Source organism: Phymastichus coffea, unplaced genomic scaffold (assembly GCF_024137745.1).
Source record: "Phymastichus coffea isolate CEN01 unplaced genomic scaffold, Cenicafe_Pcof_1.1 PCOF00076, whole genome shotgun sequence".
NCBI lineage: Eukaryota > Metazoa > Arthropoda > Insecta > Hymenoptera > Eulophidae > Phymastichus > Phymastichus coffea.
In genome coordinates, this window is record NW_026706887.1 from 611,638 (window position 1) to 633,693 (window position 22,056).

At 47.8% G+C, this 22,056-nt stretch overlaps 2 protein-coding genes across 5 annotated transcripts; one reads left to right on the plus strand and one right to left on the minus strand.

Annotated features, from left to right (window-relative positions):
* Positions 1 to 36: 36 nt before the first annotated feature.
* On the minus strand, positions 37 to 12,671 carry LOC131668284 (mucin-5AC). 4 transcript variants are annotated; one of them, XM_058942339.1, is made up of 17 exons: positions 12,096 to 12,671; positions 4,660 to 5,032; positions 4,242 to 4,583; positions 3,920 to 4,173; positions 3,500 to 3,835; positions 2,821 to 3,186; positions 2,575 to 2,751; positions 2,302 to 2,500; positions 2,007 to 2,233; positions 1,800 to 1,927; positions 1,456 to 1,726; positions 1,169 to 1,385; positions 970 to 1,095; positions 780 to 859; positions 636 to 706; positions 273 to 518; positions 37 to 177 (listed from the first exon to the last, which is right to left on the minus strand). In XM_058942339.1, the coding sequence occupies exons 1-17, from the start codon at positions 12,154 to 12,156 to the stop codon at positions 64 to 66; spliced, it is 3,588 nt and encodes a 1,195-aa protein (XP_058798322.1). In that variant the 5' UTR covers positions 12,157 to 12,671; the 3' UTR covers positions 37 to 63. The 4 variants fall into 4 exon arrangements, with proteins under 4 accessions (XP_058798322.1, XP_058798323.1, XP_058798321.1 ...); XM_058942340.1 differs by having other exon boundaries at positions 600 to 706; positions 3,545 to 3,835; positions 12,096 to 12,670; XM_058942338.1 differs by having other exon boundaries at positions 600 to 706; positions 2,827 to 3,186; positions 12,096 to 12,670.
* Positions 12,672 to 19,545: 6,874 nt separating this feature from the next.
* Positions 19,546 to 21,386, plus strand: LOC131668314 (cyclin-dependent kinase 4-like). Its single transcript, XM_058942382.1, is given in 7 exon segments — positions 19,546 to 19,960; positions 19,962 to 20,187; positions 20,257 to 20,277; positions 20,279 to 20,516; positions 20,519 to 20,601; positions 20,670 to 20,830; positions 20,906 to 21,386. Coding segments are annotated over 7 exon segments (1,272 nt in total). The 5' UTR covers positions 19,546 to 19,628; the 3' UTR covers positions 21,117 to 21,386.
* Positions 21,387 to 22,056: the final 670 nt, after the last annotated feature.

Genomic DNA, 22,056 nt, shown 5'->3' on the forward strand with positions numbered 1-22,056 from the left:
ATACTCACTTTAAATTCAGTCTATGAAGTATGTCTGATTTTCAGTTGGTTTTCGTATTCAAAATCACGTTCTGTAAAATGGTGCCATACTGTAAGTGGACATAGGTATGTTGTTTTTTGATAAATGTCGCGCATCTCCTTGATCATACTCGACGTCGTAGTAAATCCCGCTTTGATTCTAAAAAGCGACAAGGATCTCATTAATCAAAAAAAAAAAAAATAAAGAAAAGGTTAGGTTATCGACTGGCAGTTCAAAGAAACAAACCAACTTACAGCTAGAGACGATCGAGACTTCGGCCTGGGTACCTGAAAGTTGCTCTGAGGAATTAGATCGGCGCGATCTTTATCTTGGGGCTCGGAGTCGGAACTATCGGGTTCCGGTTGATGTCTTTGCCTATTAACCGTATGCGGAGGAGCTTGTAGTCGTGGCAGCGGCACCGGAGGTAGCGTCCCGTGAAGACTGAGGGTTGGATAACCGATCATCGCCGAACTTGGTCGCGTCGGTCCCATCGGTTCTGTCTGCAAGTATTACGCACTGTTTATTTGTTGCTCGTTAGGCGAGTGTCAGTTAATTTGGAAAGACACTGCAATATGCGATACCGCGTAAACGTTGGCTGTTGCTAAATGGTCAGCTACCTGGGCCCACATGTATGATGGCAGATTCGTCGGTGGACCTTGTTTTACCGAAGCCAAAGTTCCCATCGAACCTACGCGAGTTAATTTTATTAAATCAATTCTTATTTGCCAAAGTTAATCAATTTTGCGTGAATTGACTGTTACCTGGCAACGTGCCTGGAAGCGTTCCTTGAACGTATCCATAAACCGGAGATATTGCTTTTTGCTCTTGAGACCATTTTCGGCTGGAAAAGAACCAAAATTTATTAACGTATATGAGAACTGAATCGAACGCTTTTTGAGCCATTAATTTGAAAAATAATAATGTAACGGAGTGTGGTTTTGAGACGTTTACCTCCACATCACGAGGCACACGAGAGTTAGGGCAATAATGATGAGCGCTGCAACCGAGGCACCAATCGCAACTCCAAGAACTTCACCGTCAATTTCGCATTGAGCGCCGTAATAATTTCCAGTACATCTGCAATACAGCATAACTGGCTATACACATATATTCGGAATAAACTGTTTGACCGATCATTTAACAAACATACGTGCAATGCATCTGATCATCTTTGTAAGAACACGTTCCTCGATTGTTGCAATGCGACGATGCACAAGACAGGCAAGTTCTGCCAGATGTGCTTTGATCAGATTTGTGTGGATCTTTCAACCCCAAGCGACAGCTGCACGTGAATCCACCAAACGTATTGGTGCACGTGGCCGACGAGTGGCAATCGTTTAGCTCGGACGAAGCACATTCGTCTAAATCTGTAAACAGCAGAGAAATTAATTAAACCAGTCGAAAGGGACTACGCTTAAGCGATTTCGATTTGCTCACCTTGGAGATTGGAAATCGAGCCAGCAGGACTGTCCACGTGTAGTGCACTATTTCCAATGTTATTGTATCTCCTCTGAATAACACCAAGAAGCTGTTTTTGTAGTTCTCCGGCAAGACTTTGCCTTGCCGTTCTCGGTTCGTAGGCCAGTTTTAACGTGGCGTTCACGAAAACGCCTCCTTGGCCTTGGCTTATGTCTCCTTGATAAATATTGTTAACGGAAGAGCCAACGTATTCGTCGGAAAACGGAGTCATTGACATTGCTGACTCAATCTGCAATCATGTTGGTAATTAACTGTCCGTAACCAACGAAAGTGGAATCGGCTTTATAAGAAAATAAACTCACGGCTCTGTTTGCCTCGTAAACCAATGTTTGATGGAACTCTGAGTCTCTGTCTTCGAGATCTGCCGTCCAAATCAGCTTTTTATCGTAAATCTTATCAACTCTAATAGAAACAACAATGCTAACGATTTCTGAAATGAAACCAAAAGAAAATTGTTGAAGAAGCAAGCGTGGCTTGATTGCAGCGTGAGTCGACGATAAGCAACAAACTTTTGCAAGGAAGCGAGTGCGTGAGTCTAGCGAATCCAGGCTTGCAGTGGCAGGCCGAGACCCCCTGGACGGTGGCGCAGGCCTCATGCTGACTAGCGTCACAAGTACTCGAATCGCCGACTATGCACGTGTCGATTCTGACTGGCGGCTGCGTTGGACGCCTGTGTCTCTTGATCGGCACGCTCGGCCTCGTCGATACACCGGCTATCTCCGTTGTCACGGCAAAGCTACCCAATTACCACGTTCGATTGTTAATAGTTGTCAGTCTCTCCGAGAATAAAACTCGAATACGTACCCCGTCCCGGCGATAGGAGCATTATGCACTCTTGTAGGCTGCACCTTGCCAGTTGCCGCGGTACCTTCGGTATTGTCGAACAAATTTAGATACGTTCTCTGCCCGTCTATGCTCACGAAGCCTTGGCCTTCCACGGGTGATGTTAATATGTCGTCCGCACCGCTGTGAGCGCCAAAATTCACCGGTACTTTGACTTCACCTGTCGCCATCGTTTTAACAGCCATGCTCAGCAACTTCAAGATTAAATCCACTCGTAACTAAACAATCACGTACCGGTACCAGATCCTCCAGGTCCTTGAATGGCCGATACAACGACGTCGAAGGTATCAGGATTTGGCGGATGTCGTGGAGGTCCGTAAGGTCGGTGCGTACTCAAACCTTGAGCTCCAGTGTAATCCAAAGTGTCGTCCAAAACTATCCCAGGACGAGGGCGATACGAATAGATGGAGCCTAAAATTGTTCAAGCATTAAAACTTGAAACTTCAGGAGTGGAAAATTCTGTTAGCAAGAGATGCTCACTCTGACCCTTGGAGAAAGTAATCGATTGAACCGTCGATCTTTGAGGTATATGCGTCGTCTTGAGCAACGTCGGAACGAGAGCTTCGGTCGGAGTCGACGAACTGGATGCCGATGATAAATCAGAGTTAATCGTTGACGCTCTGCTTGGTTCCAGCGTCGTAATGCTCGAACTTGGCGGCGTAGTGGCGCCAGTCAACGATTCGGAAAGGTCACTGTGAACGGCTGGAGCGATGCTGGGTTCGAGCATCGTTGTTGTGGACGTCGTCTCTATCATGCGAACGGAGGAGCTCGTCGCGACGTTCAGTGTCGTTTGAAATATTAATTTGCTATTCGTACTGGACGAAGAAGCCTTCAAACTAATTTTATCTACAATCAAGATAAATATGGATGTGTTATTATTTGAATCTGGTCCGAACTCGAGTGACTGTAGGACCAAGAAAAGCTCTCTGTGTGGCTGATCGGTCCGTGGAAAAGAAATAGGATGTAAGTCGTCGATAACTAAGTAAATATGAGCGTCGAGTCGTAAAATCAGCAAAATAAGTAAATAAATAAGAAGATAGTATAGGCGGAGGTGAATGCTCGATTAATGAAAAGGAAAAGCATGGCACGTCATCGCGATTAGCTGTTAGAGAACTGCGGCAATAAAATGCTCGATAAAAAGAGTAACGAGCCGATGTACCGTTGTCGGTGATGCTGTTAAGCGGCACGACCGGCTCGGGCTCACCCTGCTCATAGCTGTGGTCGGTCGCGTTGGGAATCGGCAGTGCCAATGGCGGCAGTCCGCCCAAAATCAGAACGTCCTCGGCGATCGACTGATCGGTTTTCAGCGTCGACTGGTACTTCCTGGTCGGCGAGACGGTCGGTCGGCTGGTCCTGTTCAGCTGGTCCAGCTCGATCTTGTTGCCAACATCCAGCACCGCGTTCGACTCGGACTGCTGCTCGCGGTCAGGGCTGGCGCTCGCGCTTGCGTTCGCTGACGGCAGCGGCTTATACGCTGGTATCGGCCTCCGCATACCTGCGCAACACGCGTTTACAAGGAGCGATTGTGCGCGGCATTGGCCGCTGGCGATGTAACGTCAGGTTTAGAGAGAAAGAATACCGGGTCGCTTGGGTCGATTCCAGGGTCGGTGGGCCGGCGGCGGCACAATGGGCTCCGGCTGGCCCAGGCCATCGAGGAAGGGCGTGGGTTCCGGAGGCAGCTGATCCAAGGAGGGCGGACTCGGCGACGGCGGCGTCTCGAAGGTGGACGGCTGCTCCGGCAGCGGCGCCGGCGGGGGATTCATGCCCGGCGTGTCGAAGTCCGGCGGCAGCGGCACCACGTCCGAGATCCTCGGCGGTCCCCTGTTGTTGATTCTGCAAAGAGCGGGCAAAGAGCGACTTGGCTGCGATCCCGAGGGGCAGAGGGCCGCCCGAGGACTGACCTGGTGCTCTGCGGCGCTCGGACGGGCTTGACCGAGCTGACGGCCACGTTGACCTTGCCGTTGAGCAGCTTGACGATGCCCGTGATGATGTCCTGGATGTCCGGGTTGGCCTGCCTCTGCTGGCTGGCCGGGGGCTCGGCCTGGCTCAGGACCGGCGGCGGCGCGTGCTCGCTAAAGATCCTCGCGGGCTCGCGGCGCGCCTGCCGCGGCTGCGCGGTCGACGCCTGAGAGGCTCCCTCTCGTTGCTCCCGGGGCTCCGACGACGGACTGCTCGGCTGCTGTCCCCCCGGAGCCCCTTGTCCTTCCCCCGACAGGCTCTCGCTCTTCGTCGGCACGATGTTCCTGCGAGCGAGGGAGCGAGCCAAGCGTACGTGAGCAGGGCGCGCGGCCACCAAGCGAGCTCGCGCGACCCGCTTACCTGTAGTAGTCGCCGGCCTTCACTTCGATCTGGTTGCCGAGATCGTCGATGTGGTCGACGATCTTGGCGGACGAGCTGAGCGCAGCGTCCAGGCTGTCGTCGGCGAGGCTGCTCGACTGCTCCGAGTGCAGCCGCGTCTCCGCCGCCGACTCGAGCTCGTCCGGGTCGTCGCTGCTGCTGCTGCTGCCCCTGGAGCTCTCGAGCCTGAGGGTGGGGGCCGCGTGGTCGCGCGTTCGGCGCAGGCTCCACACGGGGCCCTGCGGCTCGTGCTCGGAGGTGCGCAGCGGAGTCGAGGCTGCGGCAGCCGCGACCGTGGGATCGTCTCCGGACGAGCGCCAATGAGTCGGCTCGTTGTTTTGTATGGCCTGCGTCACTGAAACGCAATCGGCACGCTTGGGACTGTGACTACTAGTCGGTTGGTTTCGAGGACGCGCACCCGGTCGAGCGCGACGGGCCATCTCTCGGTCGCTGTTTCCCGGCGGCGTGACCTTCGAACACCAAGGTTTACGTACTTTCGCGCGGACCGAGCGAACGATGCGGCCGCGAGCGCGATGCTGCCGACCAGCCTCGCCTCGCTCTCCGCTCTGCCTTTACGATCTCCGCGGCCAATGGCAAACTATGTATGTGGTCGACTGCGAGCACAATGGCCGTGCTTCTCGTTACAGGGACGCGCAAACAAAATTATCGTTCTCCCATTCCGAGCGTACCGTTTTCTTCGATTGTGTAGCACTGGTTTTCAAGCCGCGTGAATCAAACGAATCGCTCGTGCACGACGCAACAGCCTGCTCGAAGGGAAGCTCGCCAAGGTAGAGCTGATTTGTCCGTGCCCACGCGGCCTAGACCCCGTACGCAGGTTGACCGGCTTAACGGGTCTCGCCTTCTTATTCCACGGCGTGCTCGGTCGACGACGAACCTAATCCCTCCTCCGAGTGCATCGTACGATGGCCAACGCGGCTCACTCGCCTCTCTCCGGATGACTCCCGACGGAGCCTTCGACGAAGCCCTACGAAAGCTCCATTTTTCCATCCGTATACCGCGGACGACAATGGTCTCTCTGCTCTGTGAAATTGTTGAACAGTTTATCTTCGCGAAAAACAAATATATCTCACGGATGCAGGCACCTGCTCTACTTTCGCCATCCTAATTGGAGTCGTTATTACACAGAGAGATTAAAAAGTGCATAATAGGTTTCTCAATGAGACTATCAGTAGCACCGTTGTTCGGACGTCAAGGTACTCTGAGCACTCGGATATCACGATATCGAGGCTTGCCGAACTCCGCGACGGAGTGTGTCGTTGATCATTACGATGAACGGTTAATCCGACGCACGGTAAAACTGAGGATCAACAGAAAAATAATGCTTACGCGCCGCAGGTAGTACGAAAATATTTGTATCGCGAATACATTCTGGAGTAAATTGCTCGACTGTGATCGCGCGCGTAACTCGGATCGAATGCCTTTTCACGAGGCGGCAGAACGCAAAATAAGTGGCTTACGTATTGGTTAAACGAACAAGCTAGTTAGTTTTAATGGTATATGTACAGCTTCTTTTTTTCGCTCTAAAAAGTAAATGTACTTGCGAGATTCGCGCAGCGACGTTGCAGGTCGCATTCGAAACGGCTTCGAAAAGAACGAACGTACGAAAGAATCGAAAAATAGAAAGGAAGGAAGAGGCAGAGGAGGCTGGCAAATGGAAGTTGAGTTAACAAGCAGGCAAGTAGTATAACGGAGGATCGTTCGAGTGCGTGCAGAGTGGAAGGGAAACGAAGCGTAAGCGCAAGAATTGGCTGCAGCTGAACGTGAATTTTGTCGAGCAAGGCGCGTCATTACATCGTTATTAGATTTGGTAATCGACGGCGACGAGCGTGCGCATCGTTATTACATGCAGCAGCCAAGGCACGAGGCGCGCGAAGGCAGTGAGTGTAACGGTATCCGCGTACCGGCGCTGAATGCTAATCACACGGTAAGCGCGCGCGAGAGGAGCAGCGGCACTATTTTTCAGACTTCTCGCTGCTTTCCGTCAGCTCTGACACGGCTTATCCCCGTTTGCTGCCTGCTTGCGCGTCTCCGTCCGCGAGCTGCGATAATTCTTTTCTTAATCCGCGTTAATGAGCTGAATTGACTCCAGCGATTAAGTGACGTCGTATGCCGCTTGTCGGATATTGTCAATAATTTTCGAGTAGTAGACTAAATAGTCTACTACTGACAATGATACTTGCAGTGATACTTGCAGCAGCAAAACAATAGCATCGCGCTCTTCTGTTTGGATCAGATTTTCTCAAGACACAGCAAGCTTTTCTAGGTTTCTTGCAGACCCCCTATTTTTATTCTTTGCCTCCCTCCATACCTGATACCCTACACTCATTATTGCCCCTGAGCTGCTCGCAACCTCGCTACGGACAATTGCGACGGGGAGTCATCTCGAGTAACAATTGGATAGCCAACGACCGAAGTCTCTTGATTTCACTGAGCTCGCGTGGCGAACTAGGTTTTTTCGATTATTCATCGCCGTAAGTATTTTCACATCTAGAATCATGAGAATTTTCTGAGAACAGCGATTAATAACGAAGCGACTTTTTTCCGCCAGTACCCGCGTTAAGATGTATACTCAACTTACAATGGTCAGCGCGCGCGCGTCACAAGTGACACGACATAGGAGAAAGTGGGTAAATCCACTGCTACGTTCGAGACTTTCTTTCCCAGCGCTGAATCATATGTTGCTTGCTGCACATTTTACCGCGAGCTACAATTATTTTTCGACTATTTTTTTACTTATTTACTTTCGACTGCGACGTTTCACGTGCCATTGTATTTCTTTCGTATCTTTTAAAGATATTTGCATGAGGCTCGCGCCACTAATTCAATCGTTGCATTAACATGGTTTTTCCTATTTGTAAAGAAGCTTTCACCTATGCATTTAAGCCGTTAATAAGATAAAAATAGAAAAGGTCTTGCGTAGCTTTGCATGTTTAATAATGCACTAAACTTTACGGGTCATCTTTACTTTCAATTGTAAATTAGTTTTAGCAAATATTTTTGAACTGTTTGTAAGGACAACTATAAGACAGACAAGCTGTTTAGCAAAGAAACGAGTCTAAAATATTTAACATAGAGGAATGCCAAAATAAAAATAATCGATGTACTGTAGGATAACGAAAGCATACTTTACGCTCTGTCATGAAGAAATCAAGATTTTGCATTATTGCTACATTGAAATCAGTGCACGTACGGCAATTGTGATATACGATCGATAAAATATAAGCAGGCACCTAATCACAGTCACATTTTTCTATACTAATAATAATAATAATCGAAATGAGCCGTTCAAACATAATTCATGTGAACGCACTGGACTTATTTGGGCTGTGCACAGTCAGTTAAGGTAAAAGGTAGTTAAGAACTTCACCGAGGAAAGGAAAAAAAGGATGATGGAAGAGAAAAACAACGGCACATCGAGACATAGCGAGGGAGCGTTGAGTATCCGAGTATATGAAATGCAAATGAGGTAACCGAAGATCACACGTGCAAGTTGCGGCTCTCATGAGAAACCCCAAGAGGAATGTAGGTGAGCGGCGACGGCGGCGGCGGCGCGATGTCTGCCGATCGCGAGCCGGCTACTGGCTTTGGTTTTGTTCTCTTCCTGCGACTAATGTCGCAGAGGCGCGCCTCAATGGAGTTTTGCGCGAGGACAGGAAATGGATCGAACGCTACGGAGCGAAACTATTATTTTGCACAGCTAGATCACGAGGATTCTGTAACATCTAGTCCGACATCGCGCGCACGGAACAGTTAGCTTGCTGCTGCTGGCATAGAAATACGCTTTCGACCGATACTGCGTAACTTCTGTTCAACCGCATTTTCCGGCGCGCAAGAACGATCGACTATTTGACAGTGCTCCTGTTTACGAAGCTGCGCGTGCTTCACCTTTTGCAACACCAGGAGCAAATAATGGCAAACAAGAAAATTGCCGGCTGTGCGTCGCTGCCTCTACGAGATAAACTTTGAGAAAATGGAAATTTTTTACGACGTTGATTCGCAAGGGCGCCCGAGTGAAATCTCAGCAAGAGAAGTTTCACAGATGTAGTGCGGCTACTCAAGTTAAATGATCAACTTTCACGTGATTAGTCGCTTAATAACACGTCGAACAGCTGTTGAACAGGCAGCATCGTAATTACCGCCAGTTTTATGGCTACATAATATTCATTAGATCAAGCTTCATAATTGTTGAACTACACACAAAGTACTTGACATAATGGGCTGCAAAAATATGGCAAATACCTGCTTGCCACGAGCAGGAGAAGCACGTAGTTGTCGAATAAGATAATAATTAAATTGATAAACAACAAGCGATACACAATAATGACTGCAGAAAAGTCTCGGTCAGTTTGAGTTGGCACCGATAATAATTAGCCGCAGGCGGAGAGAGACATGGTGAATGGACCTTTATAAAGTCGCGAGATATGCGGTAGAAGCGGAGAGGCTAGCGGCGGCTGTGGGGCAAGTGCTCGCTCTCTCTCTCTCTCTCTCTCTCTCTTTCTCGTAGCAGTAGTAGTATGTGCGTAGCGCGTCTGTCTCCTGGCCGCCGGCGGCTGCTCCCGCTCCAAGGCGCTAACGGCAGACTTAACGGGACTCCATTCCAGCCCAATATTCATTCTTGTCGCTCCCGACCGGCAAAGCCTTCACACATTTCTCTCTCTCTCTCTCTCTCTCTCTCTGTTCTCCGTATTTTCTCTTCGTCTTCCCCATCTATCTCTTCCTCGTCGATTCTAATTCGCCAATTCGGCCATTGACGAAGCCATGACTGCGACGTATGCCCGCCATCGCTTTTGCCGCGGCATGACTTCACTCGGCTAAAGTGGCTTTACGTGGCGCGCTGTTGCCACCCGTTCAACTAGGACTGTGGATAGTCGTAGGCTTGTCCCGTAGCAAATGTGCTACCACGCGTCTTCTTCCAATCGAATGACTTGTGGCGGAGCTCGATACAGCTCGTGGGAAGGGCGATCGTTCCAGCTGCAGCTTTTCGGATATACTTTACTTTCAACGAAATATCTTTCTCTCGCTGGTTCCTTATTTACTTTACCAATTCTTTTTTATTCTTGTTTATATTAAGAGCTCAGCTTTATTCAACTACAGGCATTTGCAGAAATGTTCGTGTAACTTTTCTTGTTATTGCACTTTATTATTGGATAAAATGCGCCTGGAAACAAATCCCAGATGTAAAATTAAGCTTTTTTCAGATAAATATCCTAGCCACAGCTCGTATCACGTTGCGACCCGTATTGTAGCATAGCATACACTTTCTTTTATTGTTCGACACTCGGATTTAGGCCATCGAAAGTAAAAGCACACGATTACGTAGTCTAGAGAAACAGAGTTGTAGAAAGACAATTGAAAAATAAACGTAGTTCTCGACTGAAGACTTTTGATTGACTGTGGCACTTGTTACAATAATAATAGCTGAGCAAACTTGCAGTGACAAGGTAAGCAATGACTTATTTTCATGTGAAACGATGATAGCGATCAATTCGCTATCGCTATTTTCCAAAGTTCGCGTTGGAGTATGCAAGGGTATGCAAGCACGAATAGAGGGAATCCAGCTGTTGCACAAGCATCTCCGCGCGTCCAAACGGATGTGCCGACTCAGCTTCGAACAGCAATACAGCGACCGCGCGTCCGTTGTGCAACGCGTGCTCTCGAGAAAAACCCAGCGAGAGCTGCGCGCGGCAAGAGCTGTTAGGACGGCGGCTGCTCGAAGGCGAAGGCGGCTCTCTGCATCAGGCTGCAGAAAATTCGCGGTTCACGGCTTCGCGCAACACTTTCTCGGGCGAAAGTCCGGCCGGTTTGTCTTTGGGCTGCCTCGTGTGACGAAACACTGCGGCTCTGGCCCACCGACCGGCGAGCACGCCTCTCGGTTTTCTCCGACGCTCGGTGCTGTGGACGCACTCGGCCGCGCGACGCCGACGTGCTCATCGACCGATTTTTTATTAAAACAGCACCAATGGCTTTCTTATTCGCGCTACCGACACTAAACTATCAGGATCTTCGTTTCACCTTCCAAGCGTACATCAGTCGAGCTTGCTCATCGTTCGACTGTTTCATCTAGCTATTGAGGTTCGATATGTATTTCGCATGAAGCGTTTTGTGTGAGCTAGCGGGTGCTCAGTGAGAACCGCCTCCAGTGATTCGGAAAAAATGGAAAACAAGAGCACGAGATGTAGAAAAATTGCGGCTATTGGGACAGCTTTGGAAAAACTAAAACGATTGTACGGGTACGTCATGACTTGGATGTTTAATACGCATTCCATCTGCTGTTCTACGTCTGACTAATTCAGCTACGATCATATTTCGATTTGCTGACCGAACGACCACGCGTCTGATTTCGCGCTGTTCAATTGCTTTGGAATTGGAATGACGATTAAAAGAAAGCGAGCGAATGGTGCTGCGAGCTTTTCCCAGGATGCACGCGCATCGAGAAAGAGAAGCGCGAGCGCCACATAAAAATGTAAAATGGAGCAACGCACGCTTATCTGCGGGAGCGCGCGGCCGTGTGCACGTATGCGGGTGCACTGGGTGTGAACGAGGAGCGCCACGCGCGTTGGCTCTCGTAGTGCAAAATTTATTTGGCTTTCTCCAGCGATACACTCCTCGCCGTCTTCACCGAGCCCTCGCGCGCGTTTCACCTTCCGTGCCGCAATGGCTCAGCCCTATCTCAATTCGCTGCTGTACCTCTGCTATTGCGTCGCCTCGCCGCGAGCTCGTGTGTTTACAGCGCAATTCAACGTACCAATTCCATTTGTGCCTGACAACAATCCTCGAATTCGAAACACGGCACATTGGCTTCGGCGAGAACTTGCCCAGCCACGGTCTACGCGTATTTTGCTAACAGCGAGTCGCGCAGCGTGGGCGCTCGAAGCCCTCCACCGAGCGGCTGATCCGCGGCGTCCAAGCACAGACGCGTGCGCCCAATAATCGAAGATCCCGCAACCGACGAGGACCGGCTCGGTCGAGCGCGAGGAAGGAGCGAAGGACATTTTCCTGTGCTCACGTGAGAAAGCATACGCGGCAGGACGAAGCGAACCGGGTCGTGGTCTACTCCGCCGAATCGCGTACGGCCGTGGGCAAAAGGCAAACTTCTTTTCCATTGCGGCCGTGTCGACGTCTCCGCGCACCGATGTGCTCGCTGCCGGCGCTCGACTCTCCGGACGCGCGAGCGCAAACGCGTTCTCGCGCTGCCCCTTGGATTCGCCCCCTCGGCGCCGGCCGCTGGCAGCAAGAGCGTATTCCGAGGAGAGAGGATTCGGGTAGCGCTCGAGGCGCGCCAGGCCATTTCGCGACGCGAACGAAGTTGCGCGATTGTAGCGATCGATCGGCGTAGAAAAGATCGCAGGTGAAGACCGAGAGGAGCAGGTTGAACCGCGTCTAGGACAGCAACTTACCAGCGCAGAGCAGCAACGCCAGGGCCGTGAAGAGGCAAGCCGTCGTCGGCTGGCCGGCCATGACCGACTGGATCGTGGTTCGGGCACGGATTCACTGGTCGGCGGGCGAGCGAGCGAGCGCAAGGCGACTAGTCGAAGGACGACGCCATGTTGATGCCAAGGCCAAGTGGGCGCGGGTCTACTGCTCGTGCTGGTGAATCGGGGCAGGCCAGCGGCGCCGGCTCGGCCATCCCCCGATGCTCCTATCCTGCGCGCTCGCTCGACTCGATTCGACTCGACTCGACTCGACTCGTCTCGTCTCGTCTCGACTCGACTCGCCGTCGACTGACCCACTTTTGCTCGCACCGTTGTCGCTTCCTCGACTGGGCTCACTGGCACTGATCGTCCGGCTCCATGTCGCGCAGCCTCTTCTGATCCGCTGAGCTTTCTCCTCACGCGCTGCCGATGCCGATGTTCCTCGGTGATGTGCGTTCGCTAATCCGCGAGCGAGCGAGCGGGCAGAGTCGCTGGCTGGCGAACCAGTTGGTTTGTCGGTCGTTCACTCGGCACTGCCGCCAGACCGCAAGCAGCGGTGCGCGAGCGAGCAAGGTGAACTATACCATACGCTACCTCGGCGACGGTCACACACCGCTCGCTCTTGGCTCTCTTCTCCCACTTTCAACACTTCCTTGAGCTCTCTCCTCTCCTCGCTCTCCTGCCACCTTTCTCCCTTCTTTCACTGCGATCGCGCTTAATGCCGCGACTCCATTACACTTACCATCCTACTCCTTCTTCTTCTTCTTCTTCTTCTTCTTCTTCTTCTTCTTCTTCTTCTTGTTCGTACGAGCCAGTGCACACCTGCACCTTTGCCCATGCGGACGTTATTCCTTAAACGAGCGCCTCCGTGCGCTTAACACATGTGAGCGAGAGACGCCGGCAATCTATTGGCGCCTAGCTCGAGCTTGCTTCCTTCCTAGCGCCTACTTATTACGCCAAAGCGCTCTAATTATACACATCGTTCAACCGTCAGACCATTTTACGTCGTTCTCCTGTGTTCATACCTATTCTGTTGGATTTGCTCGCACTAACATTTTTGCAAATGCTGCCACTTTTGTTATGAACACGCGCGCTTTTTAGAGCTATTCAATCTCGATTCTTGGGCGAAATTTCGCTTATTTTACACAAGGACACATCGAACGTCAAGTCTGTAATACCGGGTTGAAAATATTCTGCTAATAATAATCATTTATCTACATGCTTCGTCATATAGGTAGCTCTATCCTGCGCAACCACAGATACATCCAGATGTTGAATAAACAGCTAGGTTTTCGCATGGTGATGATTTTGCTACACGTCCGACGTCCAATGACTCTTTATGCAGAAAGCTCCCTGATTTCAATATCACTTTTCGACTGATATTCATTGTTAATTTTTTTTAACAGTGCAGATCTCCGGCACAAGTTTTATTTTTTTTACATTACCAATTGCTCTGAATGAATCTCAATGGCACCACATTTATATCCGATTGTCTTTTATTTTCGTACACGATTTATCTTAATAATATTCTTTGTATCGTTTCCATTCTATTTTTATTTTATCTGTCGTGTTATAGTGAATCATTTCTTTAGAAATGTGCTTGTAAATTTTTGCAAGAATAAATTGCAATTGTAAACAGAATTTAACTATTTATTAGCTTCCTTTTGCATTCGAATGAGATTGATTTTTTGTTACAATAGAAGTAGTTGTATACTAATAAAAAATAATACATGGCTCTTAAAATGATTCGTACTGTATACGAATACGTAGTAGTTGCACATTTCTTCATTATCGATCCCAACCATAGTAGAAATCTTCAAGACTTCCCGACACCAAATGGTAATTAGATCACTCAACGAAAATTTTTCTCTTCGACTATTTGGCGAAAGTAGATAATCACAATCTAGTAGCACTACTTCATTTTAATTAGGACTTTGTGAAAAAATATAGCGCACAAATAGCGTTTCGCTGAATTATAACACACCGACAAAAATTATGTAATTTTGTTTGAATCAACTTGCCCTAATAATATGAAAATTATGTTTTGACCTTGGCTTAATTTTTCAATGCTGACAATAGCATAAAATAATACGTATCGAAGCACGTACAATTTATAAAATAAATCCAAAGTTCTTTTATTTTCCATCATAAGAAGTTAACTAAGAGTTTGTAGCAAACCAAATTAGTTTGAATTGTCTAGCCTCTGTTCCTTTGGAAAAATCGCAATTGAAATAAGTTAAAATAGAGTTGTGGAAAAATCTGAAATCAGCAAGAAATAATAGGTCGATGAGGTGAATAAACTATCGGTAAAAGGTGGTCAGTTCGAAGGTCACATATTTTCGCGTAGACCTTTGGTTCCCATAGGCGCCTCTTTTACTTTTTATTCGTCGCTTTTTTCGCCCCCTGAAGATGGAGAGCCAACTAAATTGAACGCAAAACCAGTTCACCGGCAACGCGCGCCGCGCTAGCTCAAAGTCTACCGGAATGCCTACCTGATCCAATAACAACTGCAGCCAGTCTCTCATTTCACTAAATACCTTCGGCACATATTTACCAAAAAAAGGAGCAAAAGTTTATCCGTTTATGCTTTACACTTGCAACGATTCATTTCGTTATGTCTACTCATTAATAATCAGTGCACATTTCGTTATTCCTTTTTTATAAGATATTTTCCATGTTGTAGGCTGGTCTTACTGTTTATTATTATTCTGAGCGTACTAAAAACTAAATACAATGTTTTTTCTGTTCAAATTTTTTTCTTCAAAGATTTGGTTCAGGTACACTCTGAATGCAAAGCTATATACCGCGAAGGAAGACCAAGCACGTCACATCTCTTGTAAAGCACACGGAACGCCAGGTGCGACGACTTCCAGATGTTGGGTCGCTATAAGAGAGCGACGTTGTTGCACATGGTGTATGTCGTTCCCCTTTGCACCTTGTTGCGGTTATTACAGTCTTTCGAACATTTTTTTTATTTCCGTGCATACATCCTCCATATCCATGAGAAATAACTATTGAATATTATATTTAATGGATGAATTCCCTGCAACACAAACAATTTTTTAATCAGAACTCTTATAAGCTTATGCGGTTGTTATCTAGAAATAAAACAGGGAAACAATGTAGTTATATCTCTCCAATGACAAAGCTTTGGGACTCGAATTGGAAATATTTAATGAAACAAAAAAGAACGTAGTTATCGATGAGAAATGGCATATATATAATAGAGCCACATAGCTTTTGAAAATGAGGTCAGTCGAACGGCGAGAGAGGATGTGCTCATACAATAGTGTGCTACACATTTCGTTAGCATCTTATTCAACGTTGCTCAACGTCCTGCGTTCGCGAGCAAATTTTATCCCTTTCGTTTTCTCATTCTGTTTGCATGTTTTCTTTCTTCTCGGTTTTCTGCACAGGCAAGAGCGACAAAGACGGAATAAACGCAAGAGTTTACAGGGCATATGAAGAAAAGACGGTGACCGAGAGGAGGGGAATTTTCAAAAAATTGACTACTGTATATAGGTATATAGTGCATAAGGCAGCATCAAAAAAAGGGCAGACTGCGAATGAAGGGGAAGGGAGAGGCAGAGAGAGAGAGAGAGAGAGCACGCAACGTAAAGCGCAATAGTAGGGACACCGAGAGAAAGACAGATAGACAGCCGTTTCCGGCTCGGCTTTGCTGCCGCCGCCGCTGCTGCCGCCGCTGCGGTCGGTTTCTATTCGCGAAAAAATATATACATGCACACACACGCCTCAGCATATATCCACATTCGCCAGCGGGCCAGAGCAGAAAGAGCAAGAGAGTGATAAAAGTCGCAATCAAGAGAGTCGACGAACGGCACGGTGTCAGTGTCGGAAGCAAGCTGGCAAGAGCCAGTGAGGCGGTCGCTGCTGCTGCCAACACCATGCGGGATCGGTGGTGGAGCAGTACCGACACTTCCTTGTCGCTGTCGCCGTTGACACCGCCACCAGTGCCGCCACACAATCTTCCGGCTCGAGCCGGGTAAGTGTCGTAATATAAAGGCAGCATGTGTGCGAGACGCACTGTGCCTGTTCAAACGAAACGAATGCCCGTAGTTTAATTACGTATGCCGAGAATAAGCGCGATGATGAGTGTAGTTATCAAGTATTTTTTTCTACTGCTGTACGAGCGCGGTCATTGAACGAAATCGTGTGGAGCTGGAATCGAGTCTGATTCAACATTGTGTCGGTGCTGCGTGTGCACGCATTCCCAGACAAGTTTAACTGCTGGATTATGCAAGGTATACTATTTAAATTCCTCGGTTAAACAAGCAACGGCAAGCAATTTCTTACTCTATGATGTATTATCGACTAATGTGCGAACAACAGAGCGCAGGTATGCAATGTGAAGCTTGCATTTCGAAGCAGCATATTTGTGCAGCGAAGCCTCGAGTAGGAGAACTAGGTAGGCGTAAAAAGTAAAAAAAAGGAGAGAACGTAAAGAATTTTTGAAGTTTGACCGAAGTTCGTAGAGTAGCGCGGGAAGGGGGCCGGGGCCTGCAGGAAAGAATGTAGGAGCGAAGACCGCGCAAGAGAGAGCGAGGGGGAGGGAAACAGCAAGAGAAAGAGAGAGACGAGAAGATAATAAAGGCGAAGGACGTGAGGAAGCGAGAGAGAGAATCGAAGAAAGGAAAGAGGAGAAGACGACGATCGGCACGCGGAGAGTGAGGAGCGAGAGAGAGAGAGGAGAGAGAGAGAGAGAGAGAGAGAGAGAGAGAGAAGGCGAGAGAGAGAAGGCGCCTCTGCTTTCTCGTTTCTCTTTTCAGGGGCCCAGCCAGTCAGTCAGTCGTTGCATACACATACCGACAGCGTCGTCGTCCTGACTGCCGCGGCAGCTCTCGTGTATATTAGCTACCTCGCGCATTCTTGGTTTCTATCTCATCTTGTTTTCACGGAACCGGCAAGTGTGTGTACGTCCCGAATTCGTCGAGACCGTCATCGTCGCCGGCGTAGGCAGCAGCTCTGGTGTCGCGCGGTTTCATTGATAAATGCGGGCAAGGGAGAGCCTAGCAGTAGTAGTGCATCGTATGTCACGCGGCTCGCCGCCGCCGCCGCCTAGCCACAACCGCTTCCAAGAAATGCTGTGATGTCTGTCGGATGCATCGTGTTCTCACACTCGGTGCTTTTCTCTTTGCTGAATTCTTACCTGATTTTCGCGACTCGTAGGTGAGTTACTAATTTTGTTATTATTTATTAATGCGTCTTCGCATTGTTCTGCAGACTGGTAACATATGACGAGCAGCCGAATTTTGTTACCTGTGTGCGTGCGTGTATGCATGCGTGCGTGCGTGCGTGCGTGGCGTGCGTGCCTGCCTGCGTGCGTGCCTGCGTGCGTGCGTGCGTGCGTGCGTGCGTGCGTGCGTGCGTGCGTGTGTCCACGCGTGTATGTATATGAGTGATAAGCCCTGCCGCTTCACACGTGATCTTGTTTTGTTTAGCTCAGACGCAGCCTCAGGTAGTACTTAAATTACTTATGAATAATTATTTTTAATGTTTCTAGTCTGAAAATTTATTCTCAAACCTGATTAATTTTCAAATGAAAATAACAACAGGTTAAGAACTCGTGTTAAATATATACTTATGTGTACACCTATACGTAAATCTTAGTCTTTTTCATCTTTTCATATAAGTCCAGTTTTGTTTGTGTTATCAAGATGAACGTCATTTGCATTTTAAAATTAATACAGTTTGAGGATAAACCTCTAGTCAAGAACACTTTGCGTGAGTGTGAGTGTATCAATTGATTTAAAAGGTCTTTGTCAGCAGATTATTTTCAATTAGATCTTCTTCAAAGTTTGATAAATTCAATATCGCATTTTGATTGCCAAAATCGACGCTCAACAATTGTGGCTGTACTTAGAAAAAAAATACTCAAATAACCTGATCTTATATTATTATTTTCCTGACGGAAGTTGTAGGTTATACATGCTTAGTATCCGACAGTTGTAATTCGATCCAATGATTCAAGTAGGCCAAATACTTAAAACTAGAATGAGTAACTTATAGTGAAATTTAACAGTGTTAAACTGATGCAAGTGTTTAATAACCATGGTTTGAAATACAAAAGTGAAAATTGAGCTTTGGATGTAGATCTAATAAGAGGTTAGTCCATTTTTATCGACAAAGTATGAAAATCGTAAAAAATGTATTTTATAAAGTGCTGTTTGGCAGTGGGCTCTCTCGTCGTAAATGTCTTCACACAATTATCGAGCTTTTATTTTTTTCAAACTTCCTCTTCCCACGCTTGCGCGGTGGGGTAGAGCACGCAAAGATGCCTACAGGCGATAGGCATCGCATCACACATATTTTCTCAAAGTTCTCTTGACAATCCGAAGCAAAGTCCGAAGATAGGCCATCGTTACGTATATAAACTCGGTATTCGCGTTTCCTTATCTATGCTACGGGACAACTAGAGCCCCCCCCCCCCACTCTCTGTTTCATTCTTCCATTATCTAACGTGTACTTGCACATTCGAATTTGTCTTTGGTGACTGGATTCATTCATGAGCGTTTGTCGTTCGGCTGCGCGTTAGTAGCCGGCGCGTACGTCGCCCCATGCACATGTGTTTTCATGTATATATACGCATCACTTTGAAGAATTCCAAGCGGTACTTATGTGTACACACGACTGCAGGCAATAGTGCTCTCAGGGTAAGCTCGCGGCGAACCGAGCGGCTCTTTAATTTGGTACTGTGGCTGTCGACCGATTAGAGCTGCGGGCGCGCGTTCCCTTGCTTGCTATATATGGCTCGTCGTGTGTACACAGAAGCGAGGCCGAATATTTAAATTTGGGCGCCACGATAACGCTGCGATGATAACAGCTTGTTTCCGTGATAGTTGTTACGTGCACGCTTGCTGCTGCTGCCGCTGCTTGTCGTCGCTCCAATTTCCATTCACTACAACGTACACTATAAGTTATTTAATTTTTACTTTTGACGTGTCCAGTACGAGGCGTCGGGATTATGTCGCTCCGAAATTATGAAATAGGGTCGGGAGAAACTACAGCTTCTACCTACATGGCACGTTTGGCACGGTTGCGCTCTCTTCTCTGTCTCTGTCTCGGTCTGTCTGTCTCTCTCTCTCTCTCTCTCTCTCTCTCTCTCTCACTCTCTCTCTCTCTCTCATCTCTCTCTATCTCTCTCTCTCTCTCTCTCTCTTTCTCTCTCTCTCTCTCCTCTCTCTCTCTCTCTCTCTCTCTCTCTTCTCTCTCTCTCTCTTCTCTCTCTCTCTCTCTCTCTCTCTTCTCTCTCTCTCTCTCTCTCTCTCTCTCTCTTCTCTCTCTCTCTCTGCTTTTGCTCTGCTCGAGGGGCAGGTGGTAGTGCAGATGTGCGGCTCGGCTACGGGTTGTTCCCCTGTTCTACAATTTTTATTCGTCGCTATTTGAAAGAAAAACTTACTGGCGTCGTCGTCCGAAAGCTGCGAGGAGTGTGTGTCCGTGGCCGCGTCGACTGCAAATAGTGAATAGTCGAATGTTTCAGCTGGAGGTCGCGATGCCGTGATGGCTGGCAGAGCGCGCCCTCCGCAGACGGAGACCGATCCGCAGCAGTCGAGCCCTGCGGCGAAGAAGAGCAAGCTGAGCGAGGAGGCGGTTGGCAACGCAAGCACCGAGACCATCGAAGGCGGACTGACGCCGTGCCTGGAGTCGTCGGAAGTGCTGGCCGCGTCGTCGGACGAGTCGTTCGGCGAGGTCGACGAGGACAAGGGCAGGATCAGCATCGGCGACGACGAGGTGGCGGCAGCGGCGGACGCGAGGTTGGCGGCAGCGCGGACGCGAGGTTGGCGGCGGGCGGGGCCCGTCGAACCCCCCCGCCGAGGGCGAGCTGCCGGACGCGGAGATCAACACCGCGCTGATGGGCGAGCGCGCCTTATACCAGGACCTCTCGCTCATCGGCGACGGCGCTTACGGCACCGTCTACAAGGCCAAGGATGCCAACAGCGGACAGGTGGTCGCCCTCAAGAAGGTGCGCGTGCCCACCGCCGAGAACGGCATGCCCGCCTCCACCCTGCGCGAGATCGCTGCGCTCAAGCTGCTCGAGCAGCCCGACAACCCCCACATCGTATGTACTCTGCCTTCCCGGCTGGGCTCTCTGTCCGCTCGCTCACCGCTCGGCTGTCCATTCCCGTAGGTCAAACTGCTGGACGTGTGTCCAAGGCACCTTCCTCAAGTTCACCTCGAACGACCCCCGACTGGGAAGGTCGCGGCAGCTCTTGACTCTCTGGCTGGTGTTCGAACACGTCGACCGGGACTTGGCCAGCTTTATGGCTGCCTGTCAGTCGCGCAAAATCGCGCCGGCGCTCATCAGACAGATGACCCGCGAGATCCTGAGGGGTGTTGAGTACCTGCACTGCCGTCGTATTCTGCACAGGGATCTGAAGCCCCAGAACTTGTAGTTACCAAAGATGGCCACATCAAAATCGCAGACTTTGGCCTGGCCAAGACCTACGAATTTGAGATGCGACTGACCTCTGTCGTAAGTTGCGCTTTCGGTTCGCTTCGCGTGCTGTTACCTCGGTGTTTTCTCATTCACGTTTGTTCCAGGTTGTTACTTTGTGGTATCGCGCACCGGAAGTTCTTTTAAAAACTACTTACGCTAGCCCACTCGACATTTGGTCCATTGGCTGCATACTTGCTGAATTGTGTGAACTCAAACCCTTGTTCCCCGGAACCGGCGAGAAGGATCAGCTCGACAAGATTTTTCGGTAAATCTTCCTTCGATTATCTGATTCTCAATTATTGTTATAATATCTTATTAAAGATATGCCATTACTATAGAGTTATAGGAAGACCGACATGGAAGATTGGCCTAAGGGTTCTCCGATACAGCACTCGTCATTCCCTCCAAGACATTCCATACCTATGGAAATGGTAATTCCGCACTTGAGTGAATCAGGTATCGATCTTATTAAAAAAATGCTTAGCTTTAAGCCTCGTAATCGAATTACGGCATCTCAAGCTCTCAAACACCAATATCTTGCTGAAACTTAGTTTCCTGACCTAAACATAATAGATCTTCGACTGCTTATTCTCGCGTTTGTAAATATTGGAAAAAAATGTTATATCATTACTCCTATAATGAATACCTATTACTCTCTATTTTTTCTACTTTGTAAAGTTATTGTAAAATGTTTTGTTAAAGTATTTGAGTGTATATTTATGATTAGTATATAAGAATTTTCTTATTCAAATAATTAATGTAATCAAGTAAATTTAATATTTAAAACATCGTAATATCACTTGGATGTCACGCAATCCTGATCGTCTTAGTAAAAAAAAATAATTTTTGTTTTAAAAGTTTTAAAATGCAATCTTTTTTAAATATACTTTTAATTTAGAGTAAAACAAATTTATAGATTATAGATTTCTTTTCATCATTCCATCACTTTCTCTTTTTAGTTTCATTTTCTTTTTTACTAAACCTAATTTTCCAAACAAAAGTACCATGTTAGTAAGTTTTAATGGTGTAAATTTTACATAAGTGTGTGAATCTCCTGATAATTTTATCACGGATTCACATTAAAAATAAAATCGATGTATGTTTAATACTTTATGTAATATAAAATTCACCAAATATTTTTTTAAATTACCTATATTTCGATACAAATTAAGTAGCTTTTGATAATAAACCACAAAGCTCACTGCCATAATTAAGAATTGTAGCGTGCATACGCATAGTTTTAAGTTTGTATTTTGTGTAGCATATTGTTATAGATATTAAGAACCATTAATATTTTATATCTATGCTAAAGATATATCTGTGCTACTTATAACTTTTTATATTGTTTGTCATTTGTATTAAGCAAATATTCATCTGATCAAGACTGTATTGAAAAAATGTGAATAAAAGCATTTTGTACTTTTCTAATAAACTTTAATGATTTAACTTTCGACAACTCCTTTCTCGAAAAAGATCTTATTATAATATATG